This window comes from Marmota monax, unplaced genomic scaffold (genome assembly GCF_021218885.2).
Source record: "Marmota monax isolate L192 unplaced genomic scaffold, Marmota_monax_Labrador192_F-V1.1 WCK01_AAM20220418_F8-fsc00002, whole genome shotgun sequence".
NCBI lineage: Eukaryota > Metazoa > Chordata > Mammalia > Rodentia > Sciuridae > Marmota > Marmota monax.
The window spans coordinates 3987842-4003167 of NW_026693571.1; the positions used below are offsets into that span (position 1 = coordinate 3987842).

At 35.4% G+C, this 15326-nt stretch overlaps 1 protein-coding gene across 3 annotated transcripts in view; it reads right to left on the reverse strand.

Annotated features, from left to right (window-relative positions):
* Ugt8 (UDP glycosyltransferase 8) overlaps positions 1-15326 on the reverse strand; it is an 80505-nt gene that overhangs the window by 39579 nt on the left and 25600 nt on the right. For all 3 annotated transcript variants that reach the window (XM_046459113.1, XM_046459112.2, XM_058583740.1), the window contains exon 2: positions 12764-13587. In XM_046459113.1, the coding sequence (XP_046315069.1) occupies positions 12764-13585 (822 nt within the window). In that variant the 5' untranslated portion in view covers positions 13586-13587. The remainder of the gene's footprint in view (positions 1-12763; positions 13588-15326) is intronic.

Genomic DNA, 15326 nt, shown 5'->3' on the forward strand with positions numbered 1-15326 from the left:
TGACTACTGTGAACAAGCATATGAACCTTAGTTCCTGGACATTTTAACATTTATTTTGGCTTCTGAATGTCTTTTTGACTTTCTAGCTTTCTGGTTGTCATCCAGATTAGTGAGATCGCCAAAATACTTTGCTTATTATTGGAGTTGTAGGAAAAATTACACTGAAATTCCAAATCTGTGCATCTCTACTAAATATGCTCTTAAAAATAACAGCTTACCTTAGTGAATGATGTGTTTTATATGATGTGCGGTGGCAGACATGAGACTCAAACTCTGAACTCTAGAGTCCAGGGACTTTTATTACTTCAGGTACATATGCACTACATGAATTGGTGAAGCAGAACTAGTCAACAAAGGTTAGGACTAGTTATGTACCTGGTGACTTCCAGACAATCAGGAAGACTTGCTTATTTCCCAAAATGCATTTTTCAAAACAAGGGTAGTTTCAACAAAATCTGTACAGCTCACACATTTTCAACGCACTGAAGTATTTTCTTCACATCTTGACTTCTCAATATGGCTTGTGTCCAGTCTATTTTATTCTTAAGCCTAAAAGAGAAAGTCAAATCTATAGGACAATGTTAAGCGCCCGTTATATTAGCACCATGTCAGATTTTTTTTTGGGGGGGGTAGTGGTGTTGGGGATTGAATCCAGGGCCTTGTGCATGAGAGGCAAACACTCTACCAACTGAGCTGTATGCCCAGCCCAACCAAGTCAGAAATTTAACATTGGCTATTACTTTTGAAGTCACAGTGACTTTGACATCTGGGGCTATAAAAAGCTGAAAATGCTGCACTACTTCCTTTCTAAAACAAGTTCAAAACTTTGAGACTAATAATGCCCCCATGCAAGTGAGCCATAAAGACTGATATCGGGGATACCCAGAGCATGTCCTCAAATCCTTTGGAATCACTGTATTTCTGCCATTTACTAACCAAACTACTTACGTTGCTAGTATTGATTCTTCTGACTTAATGCTAGACCTTTGACTTCAGTATAAAATATTCACTACTCCTAAAAAGGTAATGGGTTAAACTGCTCTCAGCCATTAATACATATCACTGAATGAATTTTTTCGTCCTCATTCTTTGCTGCAGCTTACAACATAAAAGGTTTAGAAAAAAAGGTGTGTGTGGGGGTATGGGTGTGTGTGTGTGTGTGTGTGTGTGTGTGTGTTACTGAGGATTGTACCTAGCACCTTATGCATGCTAGGCAAGCACTCTACCACTGAGCTACATCCCAAGCCCTTTTTAAAATTCTGTTTTGAGGCAGAGTCTCACTAAGTTGCCCAGACTGACCTGGAACTTGTTATCCTTCTGACTCAGCCTCCCAAGTAGCTGGGATTACAGGTGTGTGCCACAGTGGGCTGCAAGAAACAAGGTGGTTTTTATTAAAGTAAAGTAGAAAGGGATTTTTGGAATATCAGGCAGACTGAACCACAGTAAGGTCAACTGAGGATGCTCTAGTGTGATTCTTGGCCACAGAGTTCCAATTAGGGGAAACACAAAGTGCAGGGGAGAGAGCAGTAGAATGTTTATGCCTATGAGGTGGAAGGAGCTGTTGAAAAGAGTAAAACAGAAGAAAATGAGACAATAGAAAGAAGTTGAAAGGCCAAGTGTAAATGTAGCAATTTTGACTAAGGCTGACCTTATTTTAAAGAGATTATGGATTTCTGTGAAAGGAGAGTATTGACAAATTATTCCTAGTGGGTTAAGACATTTTATTTAAAGATTGCCTGCTTACATATTCAGCACAAATGCTTATTAATGAAACCACTAATGTATAAAGATTATTTATCTGTTTCTTAAACAAAAATGGTATTGTATCAGCTTCACTGAGTATGCTTTGTGTGGTTTGATTTTCTAATTAGCAATTCTTAGCATGATTAAATGCTAAATACACAGCTGTGTAAAGCTTCAGCTGGTAGTAACCAGTAGTGCCTAATACTGACTTTTTAAAGAGAATAACAAAAGTACTCAAATACTGGATATAAAACTTTTGAGGCCCTATTCAAATGAAAGAAATAAAGTTATCAATATAAGCATTGATTGTATACAATAGGTGAATAAAGCTAATAGTTATGTAGTATTCGTCACTTCTCTTGAAAAGCTATGTGGACTAGAGAGAAAACAGCCCTAGCTTAAGTAGCATATCCAGTTGAAATCACATATGCATACATATGATTTCCATTAAACTATAATTTTTTAAAAAATTAAAATTTATTACTAAGCAAGCTTATGAAGAATACACTGCACCATCTACATTAAAACACTGTCATCAGAGGCCCATACATGATTTGAAAACACACAAAAAATGGATTTTTGCATTCAACTGAAAATAAGCTGTACATAATCTATTACATAAGTAAATTCTTTTTATTTTTACCTTTCTTGTAACATCTAACAATCCTAAATAGTTAAAAATAATGGAGACTTTTGTATCTTCATAACAGAAAACAACCATATTACACATCAGCATAAACATCTTTAAATCTATAAAGATCTAATAGACAAGCCTGATTTTGAAGATTTATTTACAAAACAAGTTGCTTAAAATTTATCTGAAATAACTGTTAGGGGAAAAAAATGAAAAGCATTTGAAGTTTACCAAAATTAAATCAAAATTTTCAAAGAGTTGAAGCATTTTCCTGTACTTTCAACTTTTGCCTTTTATAAAAAACATTTTCAATATTTCATAATTTCTGTATTACAAAAAAATTAAAACATTTAACTTCCAAAAAGGATTAACTAATATATACACAAACATATATGTACATATGTATATGTTAGTTTATCCTTAAAGATATATACATATATGTATGTATAGATGTGTGTGGATGTGTGTGTATGTATATATGTATATGTGTATGTGTGTGTGTATGCATATGTATGTATGTGATGTTTAATGTGCCCTAAAATTCTCTTTAAGTTACAGTTCAAGAAAAAATATTTTCATAACAATGGTAATTTAATTATATTCTCTGGAAGAAAATGTGGTTTATGAATTATACAAAATGAAATCAGGGATTGAATTTTTAATCATTAGTTTTTAAAAATGCTATTTCTAATTATCATTTCTGATTTACTAGAAAAGTCAAAGTTTCCATAGTACATACATTGCAAAATCAGTCCTTTTGTAGGCCTCCCCCTTGTCCACCCCCAAAAGGCCCCACCTTTATGAAATACTGTACATCTGCTTGACTTTGCTTCCGTCAACATAACTTCACCAAATATAAGAATGTTTCAAGTTAAGAATAGAAGTCTGCATTTTAATATATGAATGGTGCTCAAAAATATTCTCTTTCACATCATCACTGAAGTGCAAGAAACTTTAAACAGACCGAGCCTCACCATTCACCTGTCCATAATTCAGTGATATGAGCAAGGTGATCTTCCCCAGGACCTGCAGTGAGAGGCTGAATGTATTCACTTGGTTCCCAGTGGGTGCTCTGCCAACTTTGGCAATCAGATAGACACACAGATCCAACTGGATTGTCAAAGGAAAGTATGGATTATTATAGTGTAGTTGTTTATTGTTATTTATCTGCTTTACATTTAAGATTGTGCAGAGATATAACCAATGCAAACACACTGGGAAACATCAGATTCAGCAGCAATCATAATAACTGGGCCAAAACACCACTTGTTCTGGTCACCCTTTACTTCTTAGGTCATGACTTCTCAGAACCTTGAAGGCTCGCCCTACCACCCTACCCCTTGACTTAATTTCTATACAGTAGAACACTAGAGACTGTACATCTCTATGTAAATGATATCACTTATGTCCTGGTATTAGTACAATATTTTGGGAGTCCCATATTTGAATAACTCTCTCTGACTTTTCCTATCAACACTATGTTCACAGTTTGCAATGTCAATTTGACATCTGCACTTGTATATCCACAGGCTTCTCAAATTCAACATGCCTCAAACTAAATACAGAATTTCCTGCCAACATGTGTTCATCCTTCAGTCTGTCTCTTCAAGGAAATGCCATTGCTCAAGCAGGTTTGGCCTGTTTTCTTAAAATCCCCTGTACTTGACTCCAGCTCAGTCAATTCTACCTCCCAAATAGTCTTAGAATCACTCTACTTCTCACCACCTCTGAAGCCACCAAACCACGTCTGATCTACTGCAACTTCCACTCACTTAATCCTCCCTGTCTCCTTTCTTCCCTTCTTACTTTCTTCACAAAACAACCAGCATAACCCTTTTAAAAGTAAATCCAAGCATGTGCTAGCCCACTTAAAACCTCAGTATGAATTCCAAACTCTTTACAATGTATAAGAACTAATCTCTGCTCACCTCTCCAAACTGAGTAGAGCCACCTTCCCTTACCTCATGCCATCAACTCTTCAGCACCTGGATCTCTGCCAGGTCTTCAAAGCACTGGGTCCTTCCCACTTCCCCTCTTAGGTATGGGTGCACTCTCTCTCCAGTGACTACCTTCCCTAGAGGCACTACTATGATCACCTGGGAAAGCAGTGTGTGTTTTGTTTGTTTTTTGTTTTGTATTTTACTCTACAAGAACAGATGTGGCACAAAGAAACTATAACTTGTATTTAACATTGTTAGCTTAGTGCCTGGCCCATATTGGGACCCAATGACCTGCACTGAATGTGAAAGAAAATGGCTATCCCTTATTTGAGTAGTCATTCCTTTGTGGTTAGCAAATCTTTTCACTACCACACATGTGAAAAAGTTCTAAAAGGACTTTGCGGCGAAAAAGTAAATGTCAAATCAGCTTAGTTGATCCTTGCCATGGTCCAAAAATGGTGGTAGGAGATTTAATTAGCCTCAAAGTTTTAATATTTATCAAGTTACTTGGGCTGTTTTCACTGATAAAAAGTTATAGTGTAAAAATAATTTTATCTCTTTTTTTGAAAAATGAATAGAATTAATTCATTCATTGCAAATTTAATTAATTAATTTTTGCAAAATGAATTAATGTAACTTCAAGTTACAAACACTGCAGGAATTAACATGAGAGTGGGTGGGATGTAAAGAATGACTCAGATCTCAAAGAGTTTTGCTTCCTCCATTACTCTTTCTGGAAGATTTAAAAATTTTATAGAACCTAGAGTTTTTCTTAAGGATCTATGCAAATTAAATCTTTTCAACTGCTATAAAAGACCAATTTCTGTAAATCTAATTGAGTATAAAACAATTCAACAGACATTTATTAAGCGGTTGCTATATTCAATGAAGTATAAAATCAGCTCAACTTTGGTAAGTTTATTTTTACTATATTATAGATCCTGGGGCTTGGGGAAGCAGAAGCAAATTGAGGAAAAATAAATAACATCTACAACATGGCGTTAGGCTTCCCTCTTGCATCTGAACAACATAATTCTCCTGAAAAGCCACCCTATCGAAAATCACCCACATGAAATACTACAGGCGAAAGTTAATGACCACTTTAATAGGAAGTCTCTGAAGTAGAAAAACATTTCAGAGAAAAGCAAGATCTGCGTTTTGATCTTCCTCTCTCATATTTCATTGCACTCTTACCTCTCAGAGTACTTTCTAGAATGGATGCTCTGTGAACCAACTAATTAACTGACTATATTTACGTTAATATAATCAGAATTCTTGAATCTAGTAAACATGGTTCCTACAAAGAGCAATAAAGGCTGCTTTACAAAAATATACCTTGACACAGAGCAAAAAAAAAAAAAAAAAAAAAAACAGTAGAGATGAATGAAAAGAGAGAGAAGAGTTTGAAAGAATTAGTTCTGAGGTCTTTACCTCCTTCGAACAGGACTGCACATGGACACTGTGTTTAGATCTACATCTTAAAGCAAGGGTTGGGTAATTCTGCAGAAATTTTGTCTGATTTCACAAAATGAAATTCTAAGGTAATGAACTGACCAAATGTGCAACAAAATCCAGAGTTTTTCTAGTTCTTGAAATCAATATACATACACATTTTCTTTGGTACAATTTACACTGAAAATAATTCTCTAAAACAGAGGAAAATTTGTAATTAACATGAAAAAAAAGGTGTTTCTCACAAAACACATTATAACACAATTAAAATTTCTGGATCACAAGATTCAGATTACGGTTGAGTTTAAAGCAATGGCTCTCAAAGAGTAGACCCAATAGTATCACATCACCAGAGAACTTGTACAAATTATTAGGCCCACACTGGACCTACTAAGTGACCTACAATCAAGACTTAACATGTATGCCATAGAATTCTGATCTAAACAATACTGAGGAAAGGAAATGAGAATACAAATTATAAGAAGGGATATATCATACATATATACAGGAAAATATAAGGATGAAGATTGGGGTTGGTTGCTGGGTCTGTACCCTCAGTTTTAGAAAATATTCAACTTACTTTTAAGGTTTCTACGTTATGTAGTCCAGGCTCATTGAAGTTTGACTATGGAACTGAGCCTGGGCAGGAAATCAGACTAGAAGGACAGATGTCATCAATTTGCCTGGAGTTTCCCCTCAGTTCCCTGAGGAATAAGAAACACAAAAATAGAATGGACAGGTGTACAGGCAGCAAAGAGAGGCTGGAATTCCAGCTGTCTGGCTCCTCCATTTAAAGGCCTGAAAAATCACAGACATACCCCTAAGTCTAAAGAGGCCAGCATCTGGAGACCCTCAGAGCTACTCCCTTAATTCTTTCTGCCCTTGAAAAGACATATCCATCAGTTTCTGCTCATTTAAAAGACACTCATGAGGGCCTAAGACCACATCTTTCACTTGTCAGATTCCTTCTACTTCCATGAGAACAATAATGTAGGAAAGATAAATAAAAATCCCGAAGCAGTACCAGAGTTAAGTGCTAGAACAGAGATGAATGCCTCCCCTACATCCATCCTTCACCTCCACCCAGAAACTATTCTTCTATGTGCTATGTGGAAAACAGGGAGTGATCCATGACTCAGTAATTATAGATTATCATAAACTACAAGAGTTACTACAGCAATAATAACAGCAGCAACTACCACCCACCAGATATAGCTACAACTGTTATCCACCAAAATCCTCTTTGGGTGAGTATCCTAATGTTAATAGGGCTGACTCCTTTATCCAAGAATTGCATGAAGACCAAGATTCAAAGTTACAATCACTTGGCTAAAGAAAAAAAAATAACATGTTTTTTCTCTTTGCGAAACACCGTCCAGTGTCTGGAAAGCTGCTATAAAATATTCCATAAACAAAACTAGGAAATAGGTAGTTTGTTTTCAGTATCACTGATTCTTCATAAACCGATGCTCACTTCATCCTCTCTTCAAAATCTGCACTCAGGAATAGATCCAGCAAACTCATTGGCAGTAGCTACTTTAATTTCCAAAATAGAACTATTTGGATTGGAATGAGAAGTATTTATTGAAAATATCATACCAAAAATATTGGTGCCAACAGTAATTTATTTGCAAAAATTGTCATTTGTAGAAATGATCTGTTAAAAAATATTTCACTTACAATTGCCAGTATTTGAATTAATATGTAAATGAACAATTCTCTGGGGCATATTAAAGCTTTAAGACTTAGCAGAGGTGAAGAGGTGTTTAAAAATCATGCCAGGCCCTTAAATATCAATTATCAACATGTTTAATTTGAATTTGGTTGTATATTTTGTTCTCATATTAGAAAATGCTTTTATACTCATAAAGCCTGCAGAAACAATAGATAAACTGTTTAAAACTACAATGCTTCTCAGAAAATTATGGTATCAGTGAATTGAACAGTAAGTTATTGATGGTTTCAACAGTGCCTGATTTACTTCCTGGGTAGATTCACGTAACAAGGCAATCTAGTTTCTTACTACAAAATAAAGACAAAAATGTATAAGCTACAAAACTACTGCAAATACATCTGCAAGAACATCTTACGTTAATGAGTTCCCATAGGGAATCTATTATTTCTGCTCAACTATCATGTTGTATTGAATATCTGAACTCAGAGTTAGTAAATAGAATTAAATTATTAGTCTCTTCCAAACACTCTAGTCCTCAATTTTCTAATCCCCAAATAGCTACCAATATAGTATAATATTACTATACAGATGAAGACATTCTATAAAACTATATGTGAATGATGGGATCCAAATTAGGAACCCAACTATATAGGATATATATTTTGATTAAATAATACTTATTTTAAAACTAGCACTTTAATCAATATGGTATAATAGCTATAATGCTGTCTCAGGTTTTAAATATCATGAGATAATATGTTAGAAATGTAAATGTAAAATATTATTAAAATGGCCTTGATTTTCCATAACTGCTGCAACCCTGCATCAGCCTTACAGCACTAAGGACTCTAGTCCCACATCCCAGCCTGGGAACTCCATTCCTTAGTGGTGAGATCAGCTTTCAAACACCACATGGACAGTAAATAATGGCTTCCATGCGAATTTCCATGTGAATCAATGAATGCTGAAGACACACAGGAAGGCACTGTTGTTTATTTCTTGGTTTTATTCTTCTCACAATCTTATCTCCTCACAAGGGGCTTATCTATTCAATCTGTTGTTTTTTCTTTCATTTTCTAGGTAGTCTGGCCAATGACAAAATGACAAACAGTTGTTATTTCATGATCCTCACCTTGATCTCCTGCTATTTCTTATCTTTGTTTTCTCTCTTTATATGTATTTATTTATTTATTTTTGGCACCAGAGATTGAACCCAGGGGTGCTTACCTCTGAGCCACATCTCCAGCTCTTTTTATGTTTTATTCTGTGACAGGGTCTCACTAAATTGATGAAACTGGCTTTGGCCTCCTAAACTGCTGAGATTACACACCTGGACTCATCTCTTTTCTTATTTCTTACTATCTCTCTGCTCAAGACTATGCTTCCTTCAATTAAAAATTCCCAGAACAGGAAAATGAAGATGCCCTTATCACTCCTTACCTGGCATTAAAGCATCACTGAAAGGCACCTAAGGAGTGCCATGCCATCTAACATCTTCCTTCAAGACAGAAATAGTTGCTCTGTCATTCATTACTATCCCTGTTTACATGCATATTTGGAACAGAGTAGAGATTATTTTAGTTTACCAATTGAGTAATGTCTGGCTCTCTCATTTTCTAAGTATCAATAACATTAAATAGGTATAACAGTTCATTAAAATAACTTAGCATGGAATTTTTTTATTGCTTTATGGCTGGGATGGTATAAGGACCTCCATTTGGAACAAACAGATAACAATGGTTATAATAACAATATTGTTACACTAGCCAAATCATCTAATTTTTTGGCAACTATTTCTACTTGATATAGTTCACTTAATATTAAATATTTATTGAATGCAAACTTTTTTTGCATTCACTCAGTGTGCAAAAGTGAACAACGAGGGTATCTGCCTTCAAGATGGCCACATTCTGGTCAGAAAGAGTGTGGTATGGAAAACCAACAGTGAAGGCAAAATGGTTCAGTACTGTAAGAGCTGAAAAGTGCCAAAGATCCAACTACCTGATAGGGCCAAAGCACAGGCCAATGGGAAATCACCCAAAAACCATCACGTGAAATGTTTTCATTTTAATAACTGAAAGTTTTCTGAAGTGAACTTGTAATACAATAAATTGGTATTACTGTTATTGCCCTCCAATAAAACTACTAAAAGCTACAATCACTTTCTATTAGATTTCATTCACTTTTAATATTTAAAGGACCCACTCAAAATAGGGAGCTATTTAAAGGTCTTTGTCTTGGCCAAAGCAAAGTTTATTTATTTATTTTGCATCCATGTTCTCTTCTGACCTGCCACGGCATAGCACATAAAACACTGTACTGATATGGTCCAATCTCAACCTCTTCCCCTTTATCCACATCTTTTGGGACTCCTTCCACGGGCACCCAAATAGTTGATACTACACAGAGAGGGTTCCTCCAGGAACAGTTCCAACATGCATTTTAAAATGATTCTATGATCAAGACACTCTGTTTCTTCACTTTTTACCAACACAGCACTTTGGGATCAAAAACATTTGGATTCAGTTGATTCCTATTACCAAATTCTTCAAGAACTAAAGTCCCAAAAAGTAAGAGAATCATCTGATGCTTACTTTAAGCACTAACAATCTTTTAAAATATAAAAAAATAGCAAAACTGCTCTCTCTGTATAATTTTGTACACATTTATGATTGTGTAAATGACAAGAAAAAATGAGTGACAAGAGGGATGGGCATCTTGACAAATTAATATACAGCAAAACAATCCACATCACACAGGCTGTTGGGCAGGAACATTAAATGAATGAAGCTGATCTAGATACTCTATAAAGATTCTTAAGACTCAACACTTATGAAAGCTTCTAAAAAATGTCTTTTAGAAATTTTTTCTACCTTTTCATTCCAGGTCGTGAAATTCAAATCCCTCTGGTCAAATCATCTCCAGACATCTGGAAAACTCAATCCATTCCCAGTGTAAGATAGCAAGGCAATTAACAATTAAGCCATTATTAGTGAACTGTGTGTTCACTACTTGCTGCACCCTCTTGTTTAGTGTCAAACCATGCCTTGTAAATAATACAGGCATTTGAAAAACTCATTAACTTTTAGAACCCCATGGTATAGTTTATCATCTCACATAAATCAACTGGAGAAATCTCAGTAGGAACACAAGTGTTCCCAAGCACATAAAACCTCAACAAAGTAAGGAATATCTAAAAGACATATCATTTTTCAAATACTCCCTGCTGAAGAACTATAAATGGTCTACTGAAATGAAAACAGCCTTTCAAACTTAGAATCCAAAACTTTCAATGCTAATAATATACTTATCCGTGTCCTTAAATTACATATAACATACATGCCATACATGTATGTCTGTGTGTGACCCAACTACAAAGCAATTGTTGCAAACAGAAAACACACCTGAATAAAATCACTACAGAAAGCCTGAAGAGGAAAAAAGAGCAGCAAAGTCCACAAAGTAGGCTAAAGCCCATGTCAAACAAGACATTATGGCAAATCAAAAAACTTTTGAGCGTTACCTCACGTGATCATACGAAGAAAACGCAAATGATTTTGTTTTTAAAGTAAAACAAATAGTGAAGCTAGTCAGGACATCAGGATGCATGGGAAGCAAGATAGGCTTCGACCATAAGGGGAAAATGCTCACATGCTATGCATCTTAATGAAGAACAAAGTATAAAAAATGACATAAAAAATTATCTGGACTTAAATTGTGACATTCAAGTTGCTGCAAGGAGTAGATTCCTTTTCATAGTGATTCCTTCTTCAATAAGGTGATAAAAGACGAAACAAGGCATCCAAATCAAACCAAAATGAGCTGACTGAGGGCACTGCTCTCAGTGGGGGGAGAGAAAGACCTGGACAGAATGAGGCTGATCTGTATAACATTATAAATGACTCCATTACAGTCAAGACAGACTTGCTTACCAAATCTTTTAGAAGGTACTTCTAAAATCTGATTTTAGCTACCTTTAATTAGGAGAGTGATATATCACAAGGTGACTCTGGTAGAGAATATTTTAAGGATTCACATTGGACTTGGATAAATACATGAGTGGCTGAGATAAACTGGGGTTAGTCCCTATCCCTTACAGTTGTCAGAGAGCTAAACAGTGACACTAGCTCTGGTGGCTGTATCAATTCAAAATGCTAGCACTGAACAGGATACAGATCTGGCTATTTCCATGTTTCTATGTTACATGAAATATACCGAGGTATTTCTTCTCAAGTATAATTCTAATGGTTGTACTAGAAAGACTATAGGTCATATATTCCAAACACCTTATTAACCCATAAAAAATTCTGCCCAGTGATTGTCATTATCTGATACCTATAGGAGAAAATCTGAATTTACTATTCAGCAAAGCTCTGATAGATTTGTTTGAGTAGAGTACCCAGAGCTGGGGAACAACAATTTAGCAGAGTTGTTTTGAGTAATTATTTTCAGAGATTAAGAGTAGAAATAGTTTCAATAAAGAAAATTCTGGAACAAGTCCTATGTTTCCTGGTAAATAGCATCAAATGTTGAGACAGCCTGAGATTAGAAAACCCACAACAGACATGTGTTTGGCTCCTGCTGGTTTAGGATACCTAATTAAAAGCAAACTAGGATAGAGAACAGAACATTCAGGGATTCACTGATAGCTCAGCCAAAAAAACTGAGGTTTGGCAGTGAACAAAAAGATTGTCTTGAAGTGGCATTAATTCTGTCCTTGAAATGAAATTGCACTAGAGCATGATTTCCTTAAAGAGTTACATTTCCTTACTAACTTAAATTAGTTGGTAGTCCACTTTGATGGAAGTCAGTGCCTCATTTCCATTGTAGGAGATAAACTTTCTAATGATTCTGACTTTCCCAAGAAGAACCTTTATGCCATCAGTTTATGTTAATTTGAGTTGACTAAACATAGAGACCTGTGATTGTGCTATTTGAGGAAAACAAATAGTTTAATAGCTTAATTTAATTGTTTAATTTAAACAAATAGTTTAATTAAAAACAAAAATTACACTCATTAAAACTAACCATCTCACTAAATTCTCTTTATATACTATAGTTATTACTTAAACAAAAATCTATTTCCCAGTCTATTGATCATATGGCAGAGAGGCCTCTTGATAATATGGAAATGCTCATTCAGAGCAGGAATGTGTCCAGGGGAAGTGGTGGATCAGCAAATTAAGGCACTTTTGTATCCTAACTGTTTTTTCAAGTAGCCTTAGTTACGGAACAACCCTATCTCTTCTGGAAATCAAAAGTGACCTTTACATTAAAAAAAAAAAAAAAACAATTACCAAGAAGTTCAGCAAACCTTACTTCTGGTAGTGGGCTGGCCGGTTTGGTGAGGATTCCTCCTACATAAACAACGTTAGGCAGAGTGGGTCTTGGAAACTCCAGTGCCACGTCAGTACACAGCATCCACAGGCTGGACCCATGAACCAAATCATACATGGACTTCTCCGGCAGCAGGTTGTACTTCTGCATTATCCTTTCATATTTGGGAAGAACCAGAAAGCTGACCCCTAATCTGGAAATGAGGTAAACGCCGGTATTTTTCATCCTTTGCAGCAAGTTCATGCGGTCCGTGAGGAGTGAGTTAAACTCTGGGACGTAAGCTAATGGAGCAGGAGCTCCCACTTCAGCAGGATACCAAAGGCCAGTTGAAAATACAGCATATTTAACCCCTAAAAGATGGGCTATCACAAATCCACACATATCATTTGGGTCTACCAGCAGCAAATCAAACTTTTCTTTTTTCAGACTCTGGATTAGGGCTTGGTTGCCAACTATCATGTCACAGTTCTTAGTATAATGATCCAGTATGTCAAACAGTTCGATTGCTGTCAATCTCCCAGAGAAAATATTCCGCATTTTGGACTGCAGGAAAGCGTCAGAGGTGGTACTGTTGAAGATCCCTGGGTAGCGCTGGAGGCTGTAATGATTAGATGGGGCGATGTCTCTGCCTTCAGAAAGGAGGAACACTGTGCGGTGGCCCCTCTCATGCAAGGCTGAGGCTAGCGTCTTGAAAATGTACATATGGCTTTCAAACATAATTGGCGGCACGATGATGATTTTGGCAGCCCTCGCTATCCCAATAGCGCTCCACAGGAGCATGAAATACAGAGTGTAAGACTTCATAGCTGTAATGACAACCAGAGAACAACTTAAAACAGAATACAAGGTTTACTATTCAAAACAATGTACAAAGTCTATGTTTTTCAAACTATCTGATGATCCAGTACTTTTAGAAATTATGCTAATATTTTTTCTAATTAAACCTTCACTTTAAAATGCTAGACTGTTTAAGTACAGAATTGGAAACAATGTTGATACATATTTAAAATGGGCCAGTCTGAATGCATATTATTTCATGAATAACCAAAGATTTTATAATTTAAAATAAAACATAAAGTTGAATGACGTGATATTTCTTCTTTGAATATAACCTATGAAACCACTTATGTTTATCTCCTAATTGAACATCAATGTTAATTCCAAGAAGAACAATTGAAATTTTTTATTTCCAGGTATATCAGCATACATATTTCTTACTTAAATCATCTAAATCAGCAGTCACATTCCCAATTATGACCAAAGCATACCAAACAGAGCAAGCTTTAGAAAACAATTCTTTTAAATACCAGTTCAGTAACTCTGTAGAAAAGACTTTTCTCCCACAGGAAAAAAAATTATCTTTAGCATATATTTCCCTTCTACTAAACATCATTAAATATCCCAGAAGACTGCATTTGTGTAAGTTATATCAATTTGCTGATTCATGCTAAGGGTGTTATCTAGGAGAGAAAATTTTTAGAAACATACAAGAGGTACTGCATATCAGAGAAGGGACTGATGAGTGAACATGTCCCAGACCACACTTCTTATGTTCTAACTTTAACTTGGATGCAGACGGCAAGTCAGATAATGGCTGTACATCCCAAGGCTAACACTTCTACTCTTTAATGCCAACAGATTTTGTGTAAAGCCATAATCTATGGTTCTTTAGAAATGAACACATTCCACATAGGGTCCACATAGAGTGCAAATACTTCCAACCTTATTCAACATAATTTATACTTGGACTCTAAATAGAGAAAAGGTCTAAGCAATTGAACATGCAAACTAACATTTTTATACCAAGGAATAATTTGGAATGGATTTTTTCATACATCAGCAAATCTACTCCTATTCATATTCATTTTCATTTAACAATACTATTTGAAAAAAGTCACACCTAACTACAGTTTTAAATAACTACGCCTTCTCAAATACTTCCAGAGACCTAAAAAAACAAAACAAACAAAAAACAATGGGCAAATCTTGGATTCTTCTAATATCAAAACTGAAGTATAAGTTAAATTTCTAGATGCTTTTTCCCTCCCATTGGCAGAAGAAATAAAAGTAATAAATGTATAATGTTAAATGTTGCTTGCATACAGGGCCTTAAAAATACACAAATTTGGGGGCTGGGGTTGTGGCTCAGCAGTAGAGCACTCACCTAGCACATGCAAGGCACTGGGTTCAATCCTCAGTACCACATAAAAAATAAGTAAATAAAATAAAGGTATCGTGCCCAACTACAAATATATATATATATATATATATATATTTTTTTTTTAATATACAAATTTGGACAAGATGTTTTTATAGCAAAGTTGTCAATTACAAAGATCAATAAGAAAGAAGCAGCAAATCATGGAAAAAAATTTCTAGGACATTATTCTACTGTATTGCCTTATGGATGTGTCTCTCTGATGTTGTCTTCTTCCAATTCTAGGGAAGAAAAAAAAATAGAGATTTTACATGCTCATGTTATGAATTTCAGGAGTGAGATTTACACAAAAACAGGTATTTCAGGTCCTTTGCTGTCACTGTCTGC